A 16,737-nucleotide genomic window follows, 5' to 3' on the forward strand; every position below is an offset into this window, starting at 1 on the left:
TTGTCTATTTGACATTTTGTCCGCAGTAATGAGTGTTCATTGCTTACTGCTAATCTGCTAACATTTTGTTTGTTTGTTGTGTGGGTACCACACCCCGAAATGCTCGGGAGAAAAGCCACTCGCCCCTCCCCCTACTCCCTGGTACTTCTTTCCACAATGACAGTGACTGAAGCTCCCAGTACCATGCTGTGCTTGGGGCAAGCTTGAGAATAAAAACCATGTGTTCAGGAGGAAGACAGAACAAGTCTGATCCCTAACCACTTGACAACGCTGTCATTAAAAGTTTTTTAATGCCTTCCAAACTCCTTTTATATTACAAAAGGCTTTTTGGGAGGGAAGGGGGGGCTGAGGGTGTGGGCGGGGGGACTGGGAGCAGGCAGAGGGAGAAGGGGGATAGCAAACAACGGACAGTGAGAGCATCTGCCTTGCACATGGCAGATCCAGTTTGATCCCCAGCACCCCACTGGTTCTCTGAGCCTGCCAGGAGTGATCCCTGAGCACAGAACCAAGAGTAAGCCCTGAGCATCACCAGGTACCCCACCCCCCAAAAAAAATTTTTTTATTTCTAGGAACCAAAGGGACAGTACAGAGGGTAGAGCGCTTGCCTTGCATGTGCCAACCCCGGTCTGAACTCCAAAACTCCACGTGATTGCCCGAGCCCCACCAAGACTGATCCCTGAGCAGAGCCAGAGGTAAGCACTGCACACAGCAGGTAGGGCCAAAAAATAAAGGGAAAAAAGAATTTTTTAATGTGTTATTTGTAAAAATTATGATCTTTTTTGCTAGAAATCAGAGGTACCATGGGGGACACAGAGTGAGGTGCTCCTAAGTAGTGCTCAAGGCTCCCAGAGAGAGACTGGCACCACCTGGCTGGGTGCTGCTCAGGCCCAGGAGAGTTGAGGACCATGCCATGCTGGGAGTCACACCCGAGGGCCTCCGTACACCCCAGACCTTGAGCATCTCCCCAGTCCTCAAACTAATTTTCTGCTGATGGTGGCGGCGGGGGGGGGGGGGGGGGGGGCGGGCGCCAGCAGCGGGCTGACACAGGTACCATCAAATCGGTATCAGACCTGGGGCCTCTCCCGCAAGCAGAGCCTGCGCTCAGCCCTATAAGCCACTCTTTGGCCCCCAAACCTAATTCCAAATTGAGAAAATAAAAGAATTTCACTCCAGGAGCTGGAGCGATACTACAGCAGGTAGGGTGTTTGCCTTGCACAAGGCTGACTCAGTCTCGGTCCCACATGGTCCCCCAAGCGCTGTCAGGAGTAACCCCAGAGCATCACTGGATGTGACCCAAATAGCCAAAACTTTTTTAAAAAATTCACTCAGTAACCTGTCACAACCAGGTCGGAGAAACAGGAAGATATCGGGAGGAAAATAGCTTAGGAGTTGTTAGCTTTGGCAGGGGAGCTAACACAGGGGCTAAGGCACTTCCCTTTCCAGCCCACCAAACCTGGTTCATGTCCCAAGCACATGTGGTCCCCAAACACAGCCAAGGGGTGGTGACCTCTGAGCACAGGGCCAGGAATAGCTGCTGAGCACTGCTGAGGAAAGCCCAAAAATAAATAATGAAGCACTTGTCTGGGTCCTCCCCGTAATGCCCACGAGGCTCAGGGCCCTCGCAGCAACACTTTGCCCAGGAGCGTGCACCTGACCAGCTCAAAGGCTGCTCACAAGGGCTCCAACCAGCAGTGCTCAGTGAGGAGGTAGGCGTGGGTGCAGGACCAAACGCAGCGACTCCACAGGCCAAGCTCAAGTGCTATGTACAGTCTCTGGGCCCTAAAATAATTCTGTCTAAAATGTGAATACAGAGGGGGCTGGCAAGATAGCGGGTAGGGCACTAGCCTTGTACCCAGCTGACCTGAGTTCAGCCCTGAGCACCCCATATGGCTCCCTGAGCCCCACTGCAAGTGACCCTGAACAGAGACCAAAGAGTTAAGCCCTGAGGACCTCTGGGTGTGGTCCAAAAACAAAAGCAAAACCTTACACAGATATAAAGGAATATAAATATGTATGTAATATACAAGCAATATAAAGTAAAGAATATAATTTTAAAATAATGACCAGTGGGGGAAAATTATGATTACAGAGGGAAAAGAGGCAAATTGGAAAAAGAAACTCAGAAATTTTAGTTATCATTTACTATAAAAATAAACGTTTTGGGGCTGGAGCAATAGCACAGCAGGTAGGGTGTTTGCCTTGCATGCAGCCGAGCCGGGTTCGATTCCCAGCATCCCATATGGTCCCCTGAGCACCCCCAGGAATAAATCCTGAGTGCAGAGCCAGGAGTGACCCCTGTGCATTGCTGGGTGTGACCCAAAAAGCCAAAAAAAAAAGGGGCGGGGGCAGTGGGGAGGACCCACCAGCTATGCTCAGGGACCTTGCTGTGCACTCAGGGATTATATGGGGCGCTGGGGATCAAACCCAGTTCAGCTGCATGCCAGGCAAGCGCCTTACCTGCGGTACTATCTCTCCACCCAAATTAACATTAAATATAAATATGAAAGACCCATTAGAAGTCAGGAGCATAGCTCAGTGGTATAGCACATGCTAACACATCCCTGGGCTGGATACCTGGCCCCACAAATACATGAATAAGAAACTGCAGCCAGAGATGCAGGGTGTCTGCCTTACACGAATCAGACAATCCCCGGGCCTTCATCTGGCCCCCCACACCAGCCAGAAGTAATTCCCGAGTGCAGAGCTAGGAGTAACCCCTAAGTATCACTGGCTGTGACCCAAAAAACAAAATATAAAGAAACTAGAAGGCAGGCAGAGCGTTTGCCTTGCAGGCAGCCAATCAAGTTCTATTCCTGGCATCCCACAGGATGCCCCAAGCACTCACAGGAGTAAATCCTGAGTGCAGAGCAAGAGTAACCCCTGAGCATTGCTGAGTGTAACCCAAAAAGCCAAAAAACAGAAAGAAGCTACAAGAAATGAAGACGCACCTAAGTAACGTTTGAGAGGAAAATATAATGAGAAGGTGCTACTTGAACAGATAAGACTGAGGAGATGGCTCCCAAGATTAGTGCACCTGCCTCTCGTGCCGGAGGCCCAGGCTCTGTCCCTGGCACCACAGGGCCCAATAAGCACTACCAGAGAGCAACCCTGAGCACAGACCAGGAGTAACCTTTAAGTACTGAACTATGTGACCCAAACAGAAGACTAAAAAAGAAAAGAAAAGAAAATCTCCCAAAAACACTAGCCCAAGAGAAAAAAGGAGATCACATCTGAGGCAAGAAAAGCAAGTTACCAATATATTATAATATTAGCACAAGCACCAAAATGCCAACTAGAATAAAATGTCTAGTTAGGGGAAATATCTGTCATCTTAAAATTCAATCTAGCATATAGGAGAAAATAAGATTGTAAAGACACAAAGCAGGGGCCGGAGTGATAGCACAGCGGGTAGGGCATTTGCCTTGCACTCGGCCGACCCGGGTTCGATCCTCGGCATCCCATATGGTCCCCCAAGCACCGCCAGGAGTAATACCTGAGTGCAAAGCCAGGAGTAAACCCTGAGCATTGCTGGGTGCGACCCAAAAAGCAAAAAAAAAAAAAAAAAAAAAAAGACACAAAGCAGAGACAATACGGTAGGTCAGGCGCTTGCGTGTAACGCAGCCAGCCTGGATTCAAGCTTTGGCACCCCACAGTCTCCCAAGTCCCACCAGGAGTGATCCCTGAGCACAGAGCCAGGACAAGGCCCTGAAGAGTATAATCACTTGATGTGACCCAAAGTACTGGCAACCTTGCCAGTCTCATTCCCTGTGCTTCCACACACAACATGCACGGTCTGCGTAAATCTGTCCTTGAGAACTCCAGCAATTATGTGTGAGGACCAGATCACGTGCAATCCCATAGCTAACACCTCTCTCTCTCTCTCTCTCTCTCTCTCTCTCTCTCTCTCTCTCTCTCTCTCTCTCTCACACACACACACACACACACCACAGCAAAGCATTGAAGCAGCAACCAGATGTACAACTACTAACAAGCCTGACAGTCATAAGTGTGAGCACAACCAAGTATGGGGCCCAAAACCCAAGAAAGAAAACAACACACGCTCTGTATATGGGAGGGCCAGGATGGGTGTGAGCACAGAAGCAGAGATAGCCCGAGAACCCCTGGGGGTAGTCCCAAGAAGGAAAGTATGTATGAAGTGAACAACTACGGAACTTATCAGTTCTATGAAATACTAGGTGGCTGAGCTGCAGAGACAGGACAGCAGGTACAGTGCTTGGCCTGCGAATGACCAACCAACACTTTACCTCCAGCACCCCATACGGGGCCCAAGCACTGCCAGGAGTGCTTCCTGAACACAAAAGCATGCCCTGTGGGGCTGGAGCGATAGCACAGCGGGGAGGGCGTTTGCCTTGCATGTAGCCGACCCGGGTTCGATTCCCAGCATCCTATATGGTCCCCTGAGGACCGCCAGGAGTAATTCCTGAGTGAAGAGCCAGGTGTGACACAAAAAGTTAAAAAAAAAAAAAAAAAAAGCATGCCCTGACCACAGGTAGGTATGCTCCCCCTCAACCCAAAAAAAAAAAAAAAAAACACCTGAGCACCATGAGTAAATGAGTGAAGCCAAAAGACGATTACAGCTGGTGGGGCACTTGCCTGTACAGACTACAGGGTTCAATCCCCAGAACCTCGTATGGTCCCACAAATACCGTCAGGAGTTAACTCTGAACACAGCAGGATGTGGGCCCCCCAAAAATAACAGAAAAGACCAGGAAGAAAAGGGAAAGGGAAAAGGCACATGCTTATAAGCCGCCAAGCTAGGTGCCACTCTGGCTCCCCAGCACCAGTCTTCAGTGCTCCGTCTCCACTGACCCCTGACACAGAGCCAGAAGCCAAGTGTGGGCCCAGCTAGGGCATATGTCATATCGAGATCAAACATGGGTAGGCCACATACAAGGTAAGCGCCCTGCCTCGGTACTATTGCACCAGTCCCTAAAAATAATCTCTGAACCTTTCAGGGGAAAAAAAATAGGTCCGGTGGATGGTTCCAAGTGCATATGCTTTGCACCGCCAACAGTGAGCCCGAACACTGAGCTGAGATAGCATGGAGGAACGGGCCTCAGTGAGGAGTGGTCCAAAATGGACAAAAAAATAAAATTTGGGGGCCCTGAGCACAGTTGGGTGTGGCCCAAAAATACCCAAGAAAATTTAAAAACTAATATAGGACCAGAGAAACAATATACAGGAAGACACCGCCATGCCAGACTACCCAACAGTACACTTGGCAGGAAATCTGTTCACACACAGCCAACCCAGGCTCTATCCCAGGCACCCCACCTGACCCCTGGAGCCCACCAAGTTGATCCTTCAGTACAGAACCAGGAGTAAGCCCTGAGCACCACTGAGTGTAGCACAAGAAAATAGAAAAGGTGGAGGGATTAAAGAAAAAAAATCTAGTTCTATTAAGTAACTCAACTCCTAAAATTTGTATGCTTGATTTTATCATCAATTTGCAAATTCCCATTATCAACATCGAGCAATAGTTCCATTTCTGCTAAAATGCATTCTCACACAAAGCATAACAGAATACCACACTTGAATTTCTCATCCTAAATAGGCTACTCAACCATTACCATGCGCTGATCACACACTGCCTAGGGAAAAATACAAGCATCCATTTTTGCTATACGTGTAGGTAGAGAACTTAAAACATGTTTTTAACCTTCTGCCAAATTTTCTAGTCAACACCCACAAAGATGGAGCTATCACATTACAAATAATACTTTTGTATGACTAATAAAGATTAAACCTTTCTAATAGTTCCTGAGGCTCAACTGAAAAATGTTTTTGGCCACAAAGAATAAACTTAGTTTCCTCATTCCCATGAAAGGTTTACCAAAGCGTCCAGAAAGATTCAGTCAAGTCAAAAAAGAATTTTACATTGCTCTGCCAAAGGAATAGATACCTGAGAACACTGAGTAGTAAAGGTAAACTACGCATGTAAGTAAAAGGCCTGAGTAAGTAAAAGGACTCCTATTTTCATTCAAACAGAACTTAGCAAAACAGTCAGGATAACTTCTTTATGACCTACTGCCATTATATTCTAACTATAATAAATCACGTTAATATTCAAACCACCAGCTAGAACTAGAAAGACCAAATACCTTTTCAAAATATCCATCAACATGTACTTATATGGTTCAATAATTAAAGAACAATATCTTTTCAGATTCTATATAATCTGTTGATAAGTCCAATTAATAGTTGGGCTAAACTTAATATTCAAACGAAATACCGATAACCCTTCAAACTGAAACATGAATATATAGCATCCTCAACTACTCAGAAGTTAATGTTTTTGATAAACAGTTCTTACCACTCTGGCTGCTCTCTCCTGAGATTCACATTTCCTACAAAACCATGGTCCAGTGGGTACTTGAACAATGCCATAGCAAGCTGTTGGGAAAGAAAATGTTTTAAAATATGTAAAGATCGGGGCTGGAGTGATAGCACAGCGGGTAGGGCGTTTGCCTTGCACTCGGCCGACCCGGGTTTGATTCCCAGCATCCCATGGTTCCCTGAGCACCGCCAGGGGTCATTCCTGAGTGCAGAGCCAGGAGTAACCCCTGTGCACGGCTGGTTGTGACCCCCCACCAAAAAAAAAATCTTTTATTCCTAATGGGCCAGAGATATTACAACAGGTAAGGTACTTGCCTTGCACATAACTGACCCATGTGATTGCTGGCACCACAAACGGTCTCCCAGTGCACCGCCAAGGGCGAGCAACCCCTGAGCACAGTCAGAAGCAAGCCCTGAGCAAAACTGAGAATGGCCCCAAACAAACAAAATCATTTTCAAATTACAGAATATCAAACACCCTTCCAACATCCTATAAACCTAAATGCCTCCCATGTTATATGCATAAACCACCTGTTTTATGGAAATAAAATATTAAGCATTTTATATTTTTATCATTCATAGCTCCAACTTATTCAATTGAAAGTAGACATCTATTATATCCAGAGATATAATACAGCAGGTAGGACGTTTGGCTTGCACGCAGCAGACCCAGACTGGATCACCTGCATCTCGTATGGTCCCCAGAGCCTGCCAATACAGACTGCTGAGCACAGAAGCAGGAGGCAACCCTTGAGCACCACCAGGTGTGACCCAAAAACAAAAAGAAAAGAAAGTGTGCCAGAGAGATTAACACAGGGATTAAGACATTTGCCATGGTGGAGGACATCCTCCTTTGAATCAACACTACAGCACATACCCCAAGGACAACTGGGAGTCACTCCCAAACACAGAGGCTGGAATAATCCCAGGGAATGACGAGGTATGCTCCCCTGCGCCCAATCTCCCACTCCCACCCCCACCACACACACCGGAAGTGTGGCATTTTAGAGGCTAGAGAAATAGCACATAACATGTGCAGAAGGTCCTGGCAAAGCAAGGTGTCCCCTGCCAGTATCATTAGGAATGACCCCAGAGCACTGACCCAGGAGTAGCCCCTGAGCAGGAGATACCAAAAATTAACAAAAAAGTGGGATGTTTCATTTCTATAAAATCCCAGGGGGGCAGAGACTATGATGAGTAAGGCACGGACACCATATATGGTCCCTCCAGAACCACCAGAAGTGATCCCAGAGCACTGAAAACCCTTGAGCATGCCAGGAATGGCCCAAACTATGGCCTTCCACACCCCAAAAACTAACATCCAGAACAGTAAAATTGACGGGATAGTGCTGGACGCCTGAGCTGGGGGCGCTGGAGGGACAAGAGCAGCAACTGTTAATGGTCAGAGGCTAAGAGTCATCACAATGTTCTAAACTTGGTTGTGTATTTAAAAAGAAATTGTAACCTTTTTGTTTGTTTGGGGGGCCACTCCCTGCTCAGTGCTCAGGAGACCATGAGGGGGATCAAGCCTGGGGAGGGCACCTGGGCTCCACCATACCAAGTACGCGCTCCATTTGAACGATCTTCCTGGTCCCTAACTACAATTTCTGGGGCAGACCCATCGTGGGGGGCTACTCCTGCTGTGCTGAGGGAACTCTCCCAGGGGTGCGTCAGGGACTGTACAATGCCATGAACTGAAACAGGTGCCAGCATGCAAGATCTATGCCATCCTTATGCTGTCACGCCAACCCTAACTGTACTCCTTGAAGGCCTGAATTTTGAAGCGTGAGTGACTTTCATAATTATTTAAAAAGTAAATGCTGGGGCTGGAGTGACAGCACAGCGGGTAGGGCATTTGCCTTGCACACGGCCGACCCGGGTTCTAATCCCAGCATAAGATATGGTCCCCTGAGCAACGCCAGGGGTGATTCCTGAGTGCAGAGCCAGGAGTGACTCCTTGTGCATTGCCAGGTTTGGCCCAAAAAGCAAAAAAAATAAATAAATAAATTAAAAGTAAATGCTATTAGTTTGAAATGCATGCAAATGTTCCAACAACTAATCTGAGTGTATAGATCACACATCTAACCTAAACAGCATTCTTATTAATCTTTACTTAAAATTGAAAACTTCCCCTAAACCTAAAAATATCAACTGCCACTCTCCCAAGGAAATTACTCAGAGCCTGAAATATCCTGAAAACTGGAAAGCACTTAAACACAGAATCAGCACATCTTGGAGCTGGAGCGACAGTACATCGGGGAGGGCATTTGCTTTGCATGTGACCAACCCGGGTTCAATTCCAGTCATCCCATACAGTTCCCTGAGCACCACCAGGAGTAATTCCTGAGTGAAGAGCCAGAAGTAAGTCACCCTTGAGCATCTCTGGGTGTGAACCAAAAAAAAAAAAAAAAAAAAAAAATCAACACATCTTAGAACACCAAACGCTAAACTTAGTTCTAAGCCTTTTTAAAATCTGTAAACACACCAGAGTAAAAATGTTCTATTAGTCAAGAAACTGGTATCTGGAAACATTTTAATCAGAAGTACTTCTGGGAAAGAGGCTAGACAGTACAGCTGGTAAGGCGCTTGCCTTGCACACGGTCAAGCCAGGTTCAACACCCAGCATCTCTTATGGTCCCCCGCAAGCACCATCAGAAGTAAATCCAGAACATCACTGAGCGAGACCCAAAAACAAAAACAAAACAGAAGTACTTCTGAAAAAGAAAACTTAACACTGGGGTCAAAAAATGGTACAGCAGATAAGGCTGACCGTTCGGCTTAGCCCAGACATGGTCCCCAAGCCTGCCAGGAGCGACTTCTCAGCACAGGGATAGAAACTCTGAGCACCAACAGGTAGGGCTGGAAACCAAAAAATGAAAGAATTTAACACTAAAAATAACATTTAAGTTTGGGAAATGAGATTACCGAACAAAACTGAACATTTATCCAATTCCTAAATTTCCAATGAATGCTGCAATGTGACTACTACATACCAGTTGAAGACGTTAAACCCTGGGTCTAAGGGCCTGGATCTCAGTGGTAAAACACATGCTTCGAAAGTTTGATGGCTTGGGATCCCCTGCACCCCCCAAAAGCTAGGTATCTATTTGGGGACACACCCAGCCAAGCAGAGGAATTATTCCTGGTGGTGCTCAGGTGGCCATATAGGCTGAAGGGAATCGACCCTGAACCTGAGTTCAAGGCAAGCGCCTACCTGCCACACTATCATCTCTCCAACCCACTTGGTTAGTTTTGACACAATGTTTCCAATCCTTAAGAGGAGAGTATTGACTGTGCTCCCAAAAGAAGCAAGTGGCTTCTCAAGTTCAGTTCACCATTTCCTAAGTCTCTCCAGTCTGAAATTCCATCCCATAAAAAAATGCACCTTGACCCCTTTCTGTTCAGACTTTTCATCTGAGAGTGATTCGCGGGTTTCCTCCCAAACATTTTAATCTTTCAAGGCCAAGTTCAAAGAAAGGAGGGTGGGGCCCTTGCCTTGCACGTGGTCCGCTGGGTGGATTCCTGGGATCCCATCCCATGGGGGGAAGGGGGGAGAGAGGGGCACTGCACTGCCAGGAGCCATCCCTGTGTGAAAGCCTTCTAAATACAGCCGGGTGTGGCCGGAAAAAAAAAAACAAAAATAAAAGAAGAAGTTACCCAAAACCAAAGTGGGCTGTGTCAGCCTAAATTCCTTATTCAATGAAATGGAGACAGAAAACTTCCAGGGCCAGAAAACTATCTCACTACAGTCTTTGCTTAAAAAAAAAAAAAAAGAAAAAAGCACCTCAACCAATGGGATGCCCCAGAACAAACTAAACCGCTCCCCAAGCGAGCTGGGGAGCACCTCCATCTTCTGCCCACTTCGGAGGCCTGCGGAGGCCGCGGGCAGCTCGGCTAAGCCACTCCCGCACGCACGACTGCGGCGCGGCCGCCTTCCGCCCTGGGCCCCGCGGGAAGCGGCCAGGCCGCACCGCGCGCTCTGCTCCAGAAGGCTGGGGGCTAAGGCAGCGGGGGCTCGCCTGCACCCCACACTCTGATCTGCAGGCCCCGGGCCGCGCCCCAACCTCCCCAACCCGCCCCAGAGCGGCGAGTGGCGTGCCCGAGCCCGACTCCACGCCACAGGAAGTCTCCCGACACTGCGGCAGACGCCAGCAGGCGGGGCCGGGGGAGGGGTCCCCACGATCCCCGCCGACCCACGGCCACCGGGCCGCAACGGGGGGTGGGGGACGCACACCCCGCACCCTCGCTTCCCCCGCCAGCCCCATCCCGTGGTCCAGTGGCCGCGGTGGGGGTAGAGGGGGTGCCACCCCACACCCCGCCCGCTCGGCACACCCCGGGGCTGCGGGCGCCGGAGGCCAAATGACACTTGAGAGAGTGAATGCAGAGTCACATGACAGTCCAGGCCACACGCACTTTCTCCCACATGCACAGCCCACACCCCCTGCGCCCCGCCGCGGACCCTCCGAGGCAATCCCCGGCCGCCGAACGCGGCGGGGGCGGGGCGGGGGAGGGGCGGGCGGGGCGCGCCGGCAGTTGCTGCCAAGGTGGGGGGACGCGGTGACGGTTGGGCGCAGGCCGGTCCGGCCCGGCGGGCGGGTGGGGGTTTACCTTGATGCACCGCGACGCTGCAGCCGTGCCCGTCGCAATAAACCAGCGGGTTCTCGGCCCAGCCTCTCTCGTCTGAGCAAACGCAACAGCCTCCAATCATCTCCTTCATACTATGGGAGACCTCGTCCTCCAGTGACACGGGCCGGTCGCTAGAGACCATCTAAGAGGGAGTCGGGGGAGGGGGCACCATTAAAAAACACATGCCAGCCAATGATTAGCGCACCCCCCCACCACCGCACAGCCGCCCGCGCCCCCCGATCCCTTCCCGGCGCCGCCGCCGCCGCCGCCGCCACCCCCGGCCGCCCGCCCGCCGCTCGGCCGCTCGCTCACTCGGGCTTTGCCGCTCAGTCACTCACGTTCCGCACAGGAGTCAGGAGCCATGTCCTTGCTGACTCCCCCCACCTCCCCTCCGCCGCCGCCTCCGCCTCCTCGTCCTCTTCCCTCCCCACCTCCGCCCGGCCGCTAACGCAGGAGCCCGGAGAGGGCACACATAATCAAGTAGGCCTCCGCACAGGCGCACTGGGGGGGCTCCCGCTGGGCCAGGGGCAGCGAGGGAGGGCGAGGGGGGCTGCGCTTCCTCCTCCGAGCGTCACTCGGCGTGCGCGCCCGCCCGGGACAGGCGCCGCCTGCGTGCGCGCCGCCGCGCCCGGCCCCGCTCCGGGCTCCGCCCCCCCGCCGCCCCGCCCCCTCGCCTCTCGCGGCCGCCGGGCCGTGCGGGGCGGGAACAGAGCCGAGGCGGCGGCGGCGCGCCCAGGCCCGAGCCCGGCCCCCGAGAGGAGGCGGGGGCGCGCACGTGGGGGCGGAGCCCTGGGGGCGGCGCCGGGCGCGCGGGCGGCGTGTGCACGCTGGGAGCGAGGCCTCCGGGGGAGGCGCGTCGGGCGGGACGGAGGCTTCCCGGACGCGGGCTGGATGGGGGTTTTGTCAGTAGCTGGAGGGGATCCCCGGGGGCTTCCCCGCCCCTGAGCTGGACCGGACCGGCTTTTCCTGAAAAGCTGCCCCTCGGGGAACGGGGGCTGGGCGCCAGCTTCCATGAAGGGCGCAGCGAAGCATGGCTTCCTGCTCCGGGCCGCGCGAATATTCACGGGACCCGCCTCCACGCCTCCACCCCGCGGCTTCACCGCCCCGACGTACCCCCAAAGTTTGCCGCATTGAAAGGGCACCCACGGAAAAGGTCATCGGCAGTCCTCGGGGTTCCCGCGGTGCTCTGGGAACTCAGAGGCTGCCTACCCCGAAACTTCCCGCGGAGGAGTTGGCAAGGGCTGTTCATCAGAATGAGTAAAAGTCATCTGTGAAAATGCAGTGTCATCAAAGGATGGGGGCGCCTAGGTCCTAGCCAGTCGCCAAAGGATAATTAACAGGAGAGTAGAGTTCCAGTGTTGACAGAGGATCTACTTTTTGGGTTTGGGGGGAGGGTTTTTATCATTGTCTTTTTGGGTTTGTTTGTTAATTTTTCTTTTGGGATCACACCCGACGATGCTCGGGGGTTCCTCCTGGCTCTGTACTTAGGAATTACTCCTGGTGGTGCTCAGAGGACCATATGGGGTGCCGGAGATCGAACCCCGTTGGGCCGCGTGCAGGGCAAACGCCCTCCTTGCTGTACTATTGTTCCGGCCCCTATAGATAGAGGATCTACTTCCGCACCCAGAATATGCTCCTGAAATTTTAATATTGAATGCACAGGTGGAAAATGGATCACACTTACCTGAATTAAGTAGGTAAATTACAGTGTTGAGCTGTAAAATCTTACGTTACCCTAACCCCTATTTACTCTAACCCCTATTACTCATGATACTAATTATAGACACAAAAATATCCAAAGTTTGGAGCCGAGGCGATAGTACAGCGGGGAGGGCATTTGCCTTGCACCAGGCCCGCTCAAATTCAATCCTCGGCATCCCATTGTTCCGCAGAGCAGCGCCAGGAGTAAAGCCTCAGGGCAGAGCCCGGAGGACTCCTGAGCATTGCCAGGTGTGACACAAAGAGTCAAACAAACAAAAAACCTAAACTAAAAATGCCTTGTCCACAGAACTGATTTGGGGAGGGAGAATGACCATATGGGGTATGGGATGCTGTGCTGCGTGTTAAACTGGGGTCAGTGGTATGCAAGGCACCCTGCCCACTATATGCAAGTCCTTAAAAATAATAATAATTTTTTTTTTTTGCTTTTTTGGGTCACACCCGGCGATGCACAGGGGTTACTCCTGGTTCTACACTCAGGAATTACTCCTGGCGGTGCTCAGGGGACCATATGGGATGCTGGGATTCGAACCCGGGTCAGCCGCGTGCAAGGCAAACGCCCTACCCTCTGTGCTATCCCTCCAGCCCCCTTTATAATAATAAATTTTTTAAACTTCCTTTTTTTCCAAACAAAATTATATTGAGTTCTCTCCTCCTTTCTCCTCCTCAGTTTTTTTTGTTTTTTGGGGAGGTGGGTAGGGAGTGGACCACTGTTGGTAGTGTTCAGGGAACAGAATGTGGTGCTGGGAGGCAGATCCACTTTCTTACATGCCCATGTACATTACCTCTCTGTCGCCAAAACTACTTGTTTTGTGTTTTATTGCCTTTTGAATTGTTTCTGTAGTGCTGGGGTTCAGCCTCACTCATGCAAGGCAAGTGCATTTAACTGATGGACATCTCCAGCCTATATATCTTAACTGCTTGGAGGGAAAGGGGGGCAGAGAGAGAAACCTTTTTTTTTTTTTGGCTTTATGGGTCACACCCAGCAATGCTCAGAGGTTACTCCTGGTTTTGCATTCAGGAATCACTCCTGGTGGTGCTCAAGGGACCATATGGGATGCCAGGAATAGAACCCAGTCTGCTGCGTTCAAGGCAAATGCCCTACCCGCTGTGCTATCACTCCAGCCCCCAGGGAGGAGTCTTTTAATATGGAATGCATCACAAATTTATGAGTCATCCTTGTATGGGACCATTCTAATCTCCCTATCATCCCAATTTTATCATATGTGCTGTGAAAGCAAGAACTTAATTGTAATCTTTCATCTTTACCTGCTTTCAAGGGATACCACATCCAACCCAATTCCTGTACTTGTTCAAATTTCTTTTTCCTTTTTTTTTTTCTTTTTGGGTCACACCCTGCGATGCACAGGGGTTACTCCTGGCGTTGCTCAGGGGACCATATGGGATGCCGGAAATCGAACCCTGGTCGGGATTCAATTAAGGCAAATGCCCTACCCACTGTGCTATGGCTCCAGCCCCACTTGTTCAAATTTCTAATGAAGGCACTGGAGACCTAGTAGAGCAGGGAAGGCACTTTACTTGCATGTTGCTTACCTGAGTTTGATCCCCCACCCCATGTGGTCCCCTTGGATCCCATGTGGAGTGATCCCTGAACACAGAGCCAGGAGTAAAGTCTTGAACACTGCCACATGTAGCCCCAAAACAAAACAAAAAATTTTTAATGAAGAGTACCTTTGAATTAAAAATCAATGTGAGGGGGCTGGAGCAATAGCACAACGGGTAGGGCATTTGCCTTCCATGCAGCCGACCAGGGACCCAGGTTCAATTCCCAGCATCCCATATGATCCCCTGAGCACTGCCAGGAGTAATTCCTGAGTGCCGAGCCATGAGTAACCCCTATGCATCACCGGGTGTGACCCAAAAAGAAAAAAAAAAACAATAAACAAAAAAATCAATGTGAAATTTCCCTCCCCAAACACTATAGTCAGGCCTCAAGGCACAAATTACTATATTAATTTATATTCATTATGTAAATTAAAATACTGAAAATACATTTGTTTTCTTTTAATGCATTCAAGCTTAGTTCTTGCAATTAATTTATATGTAAAGAAGGATGGATTCTTTGCCTTGTTCTGTAACAGTTTTGCTAATTCCAAAAATTTTGCTTTATAGCAAAAAAAATTATAAGACTTGAAATTTTATTTATTCAAAATTATTAAATTTTATTTTCTTAAAATTGTTCACAGTAAGACTTGAAATTCTAAAGGTATAGAAAATACATTTTTAAAACTTGGGAGGGGGTGGTCTCACTCTTTGGTTACTCCCAGCCCTGTGCTCAGAAATCATTCCTGGCAGTGCTGCAGGACCGCATGCTAGGGTTAATCAAGGTCCTTCCCTCTCTCCTGTGTTATCTCTCCTATGCCACATTACTTCATTTTAAAAGCCTATACATGGGACCACAACCATAGTATAACAGGGTGGAGCACTTGCCCTGCATGTGGCCAGCGGGGGTTTGCACCACGTACTGCCCTCTGAGTCTGGCCAGGAGTGATCCCGAATACAGAGCAGGAGGCCTAAGCACAGCTAGGTACGGCCCAACACCAAAGAGAAAAAAGCACTCTCCCCTACCTAAAGTCAAAGCTTATATGTAAAAATAGTATCTGAAGAAAAGAAAAGTGTGTGTGTGTGTGTGTGTGTGTGTGTGTGTGTGTGTGTGTGTGTGTGTGTGTAGGTTATACACATTTGGTTTGAGGCTACCCTGTGGTGATCAGCTGTTACTCCTGTCTCTCTGCACTCAGGAAAAACCTCTTTCTGAGACCCAGGACCTGTATGGGATGTCTGGGATTGAACCCGGGTTGGCTGATTGCAAGGCAAGTTCCTTACCTGCCTTACCTGTTTACTGTCTCTCTTCAGTCCCAAACATTTCAGTATAGAGGGACTGGAGCAAGAGCACAGCGGGTAGGGCGTTTGCCTTGCACGACCCGAGCTCGATTCCCGGCATTCCATATGGTCCCCTGAGCACTGCCAGGGGTGATTCCTGAGTGCAGAGCCGGGAATTACCCCTCTGCATCACCGGGTGTGACCCAAAAAAGAAAAAATAATAATTTTATATAGAGGGGCTGGAGAGATAGTACATCAGGTAGGTTGTTTGCCTTGTGTGTGGCCGACCCAGGTTTGATCCCCAGCATCGCATATGGTCCCCCAAGCACTGCCAGAAATAATTCCTAAGTGCAAAGCCAGGAGTAACCTCTGAGTATCTCCAGGTATGACCGAAAAAATTAAAAAGTTAAAAAAAAAATTTTAGTATAGGTTTATATTCAACCATTGCCAAAATAAGTCAAATGACTAAATGTGGAGTTATAAACACATGAGCAAAATAACATAATAGATATTGATTAATTATTATTTTAATACATGTACAAAATATGGAATTTTTAGTGTTTCTTATTTTATATGAGCAGCTAAACTGTTGGAATTCAGGGCTATTCCTGAATCTATGCTTAGGGATTACTCCCTGACTGGTCTCAGGGAACCATATGTAGTATCAGGAATCAAATCCATGGTCACATACAGCAAATGCCCTACATAGACTGTACTATCTCTCTGGCCCCAATGTGGAATTTTTCTTATGTTATATCTCAGAGATATTACATTTAATATATCCTACAATGTGTAAAGTGAGAAGGAAGAATAATTCTTCATAGATGCAGTTAGTTATGCATTTATTCACTTAACATTTATTCAAGATTTACTATGAACCAAGGACTATTTGGGATACAGAAAATAGAGGTATGACCAAGTTCTATTTGTCCTTTGTGTGATATAAATATACATTGCATGTGTGAATACAGATATATATGCACATGTGTACATAAATTTTTATATATGCATAACATACACAATACATATATAGGGAATTGACTGAATATGCTAATTCTCATATCATAGAATGAATAAGGTTTACAATAAATTGCCACAATTGTTAAAATTTTTTGTTTGTTTTCAGACCATACTCAGCCTTGCTGTGGTTAGGCATCACTCCAGAGGAGTCTTAGGAACACACGAGATGCTGAG

At 49.0% G+C, this 16,737-nt stretch overlaps 1 protein-coding gene and 1 pseudogene across 4 annotated transcripts in view; both read right to left on the reverse strand.

Moving 5' to 3' along the window:
- The window catches only part of MLLT10 (MLLT10 histone lysine methyltransferase DOT1L cofactor), a 116,077-nt gene extending 104,689 nt beyond the window's left edge, over positions 1 to 11,388 (reverse strand). For 3 of the 4 annotated variants that reach the window (XM_055147189.1, XM_055147188.1, XM_055147186.1), the window contains exons 1-3: positions 11,322 to 11,388; positions 10,966 to 11,125; positions 6,335 to 6,414 (exon numbers count right to left, since the gene is read on the reverse strand). In XM_055147189.1, the coding sequence (XP_055003164.1) occupies positions 6,335 to 6,414; positions 10,966 to 11,125 (240 nt within the window). In that variant the 5' untranslated portion in view covers positions 11,322 to 11,388. Of the gene's footprint in view, positions 1 to 6,334; positions 6,415 to 10,965; positions 11,126 to 11,295 lie in introns of all 4 variants that reach the window. The other variant, XM_055147187.1, reaches the window with a different exon arrangement.
- Positions 11,389 to 13,844: 2,456 nt separating this feature from the next.
- On the reverse strand, positions 13,845 to 13,943 carry LOC129398991 (U6 spliceosomal RNA; annotated as a pseudogene).
- Positions 13,944 to 16,737: the final 2,794 nt, after the last annotated feature.

The sequence above is a fragment of the Sorex araneus genome, chromosome 9 (assembly GCF_027595985.1).
Source record: "Sorex araneus isolate mSorAra2 chromosome 9, mSorAra2.pri, whole genome shotgun sequence".
Taxonomy (NCBI): Eukaryota; Metazoa; Chordata; class Mammalia; order Eulipotyphla; family Soricidae; genus Sorex; species Sorex araneus.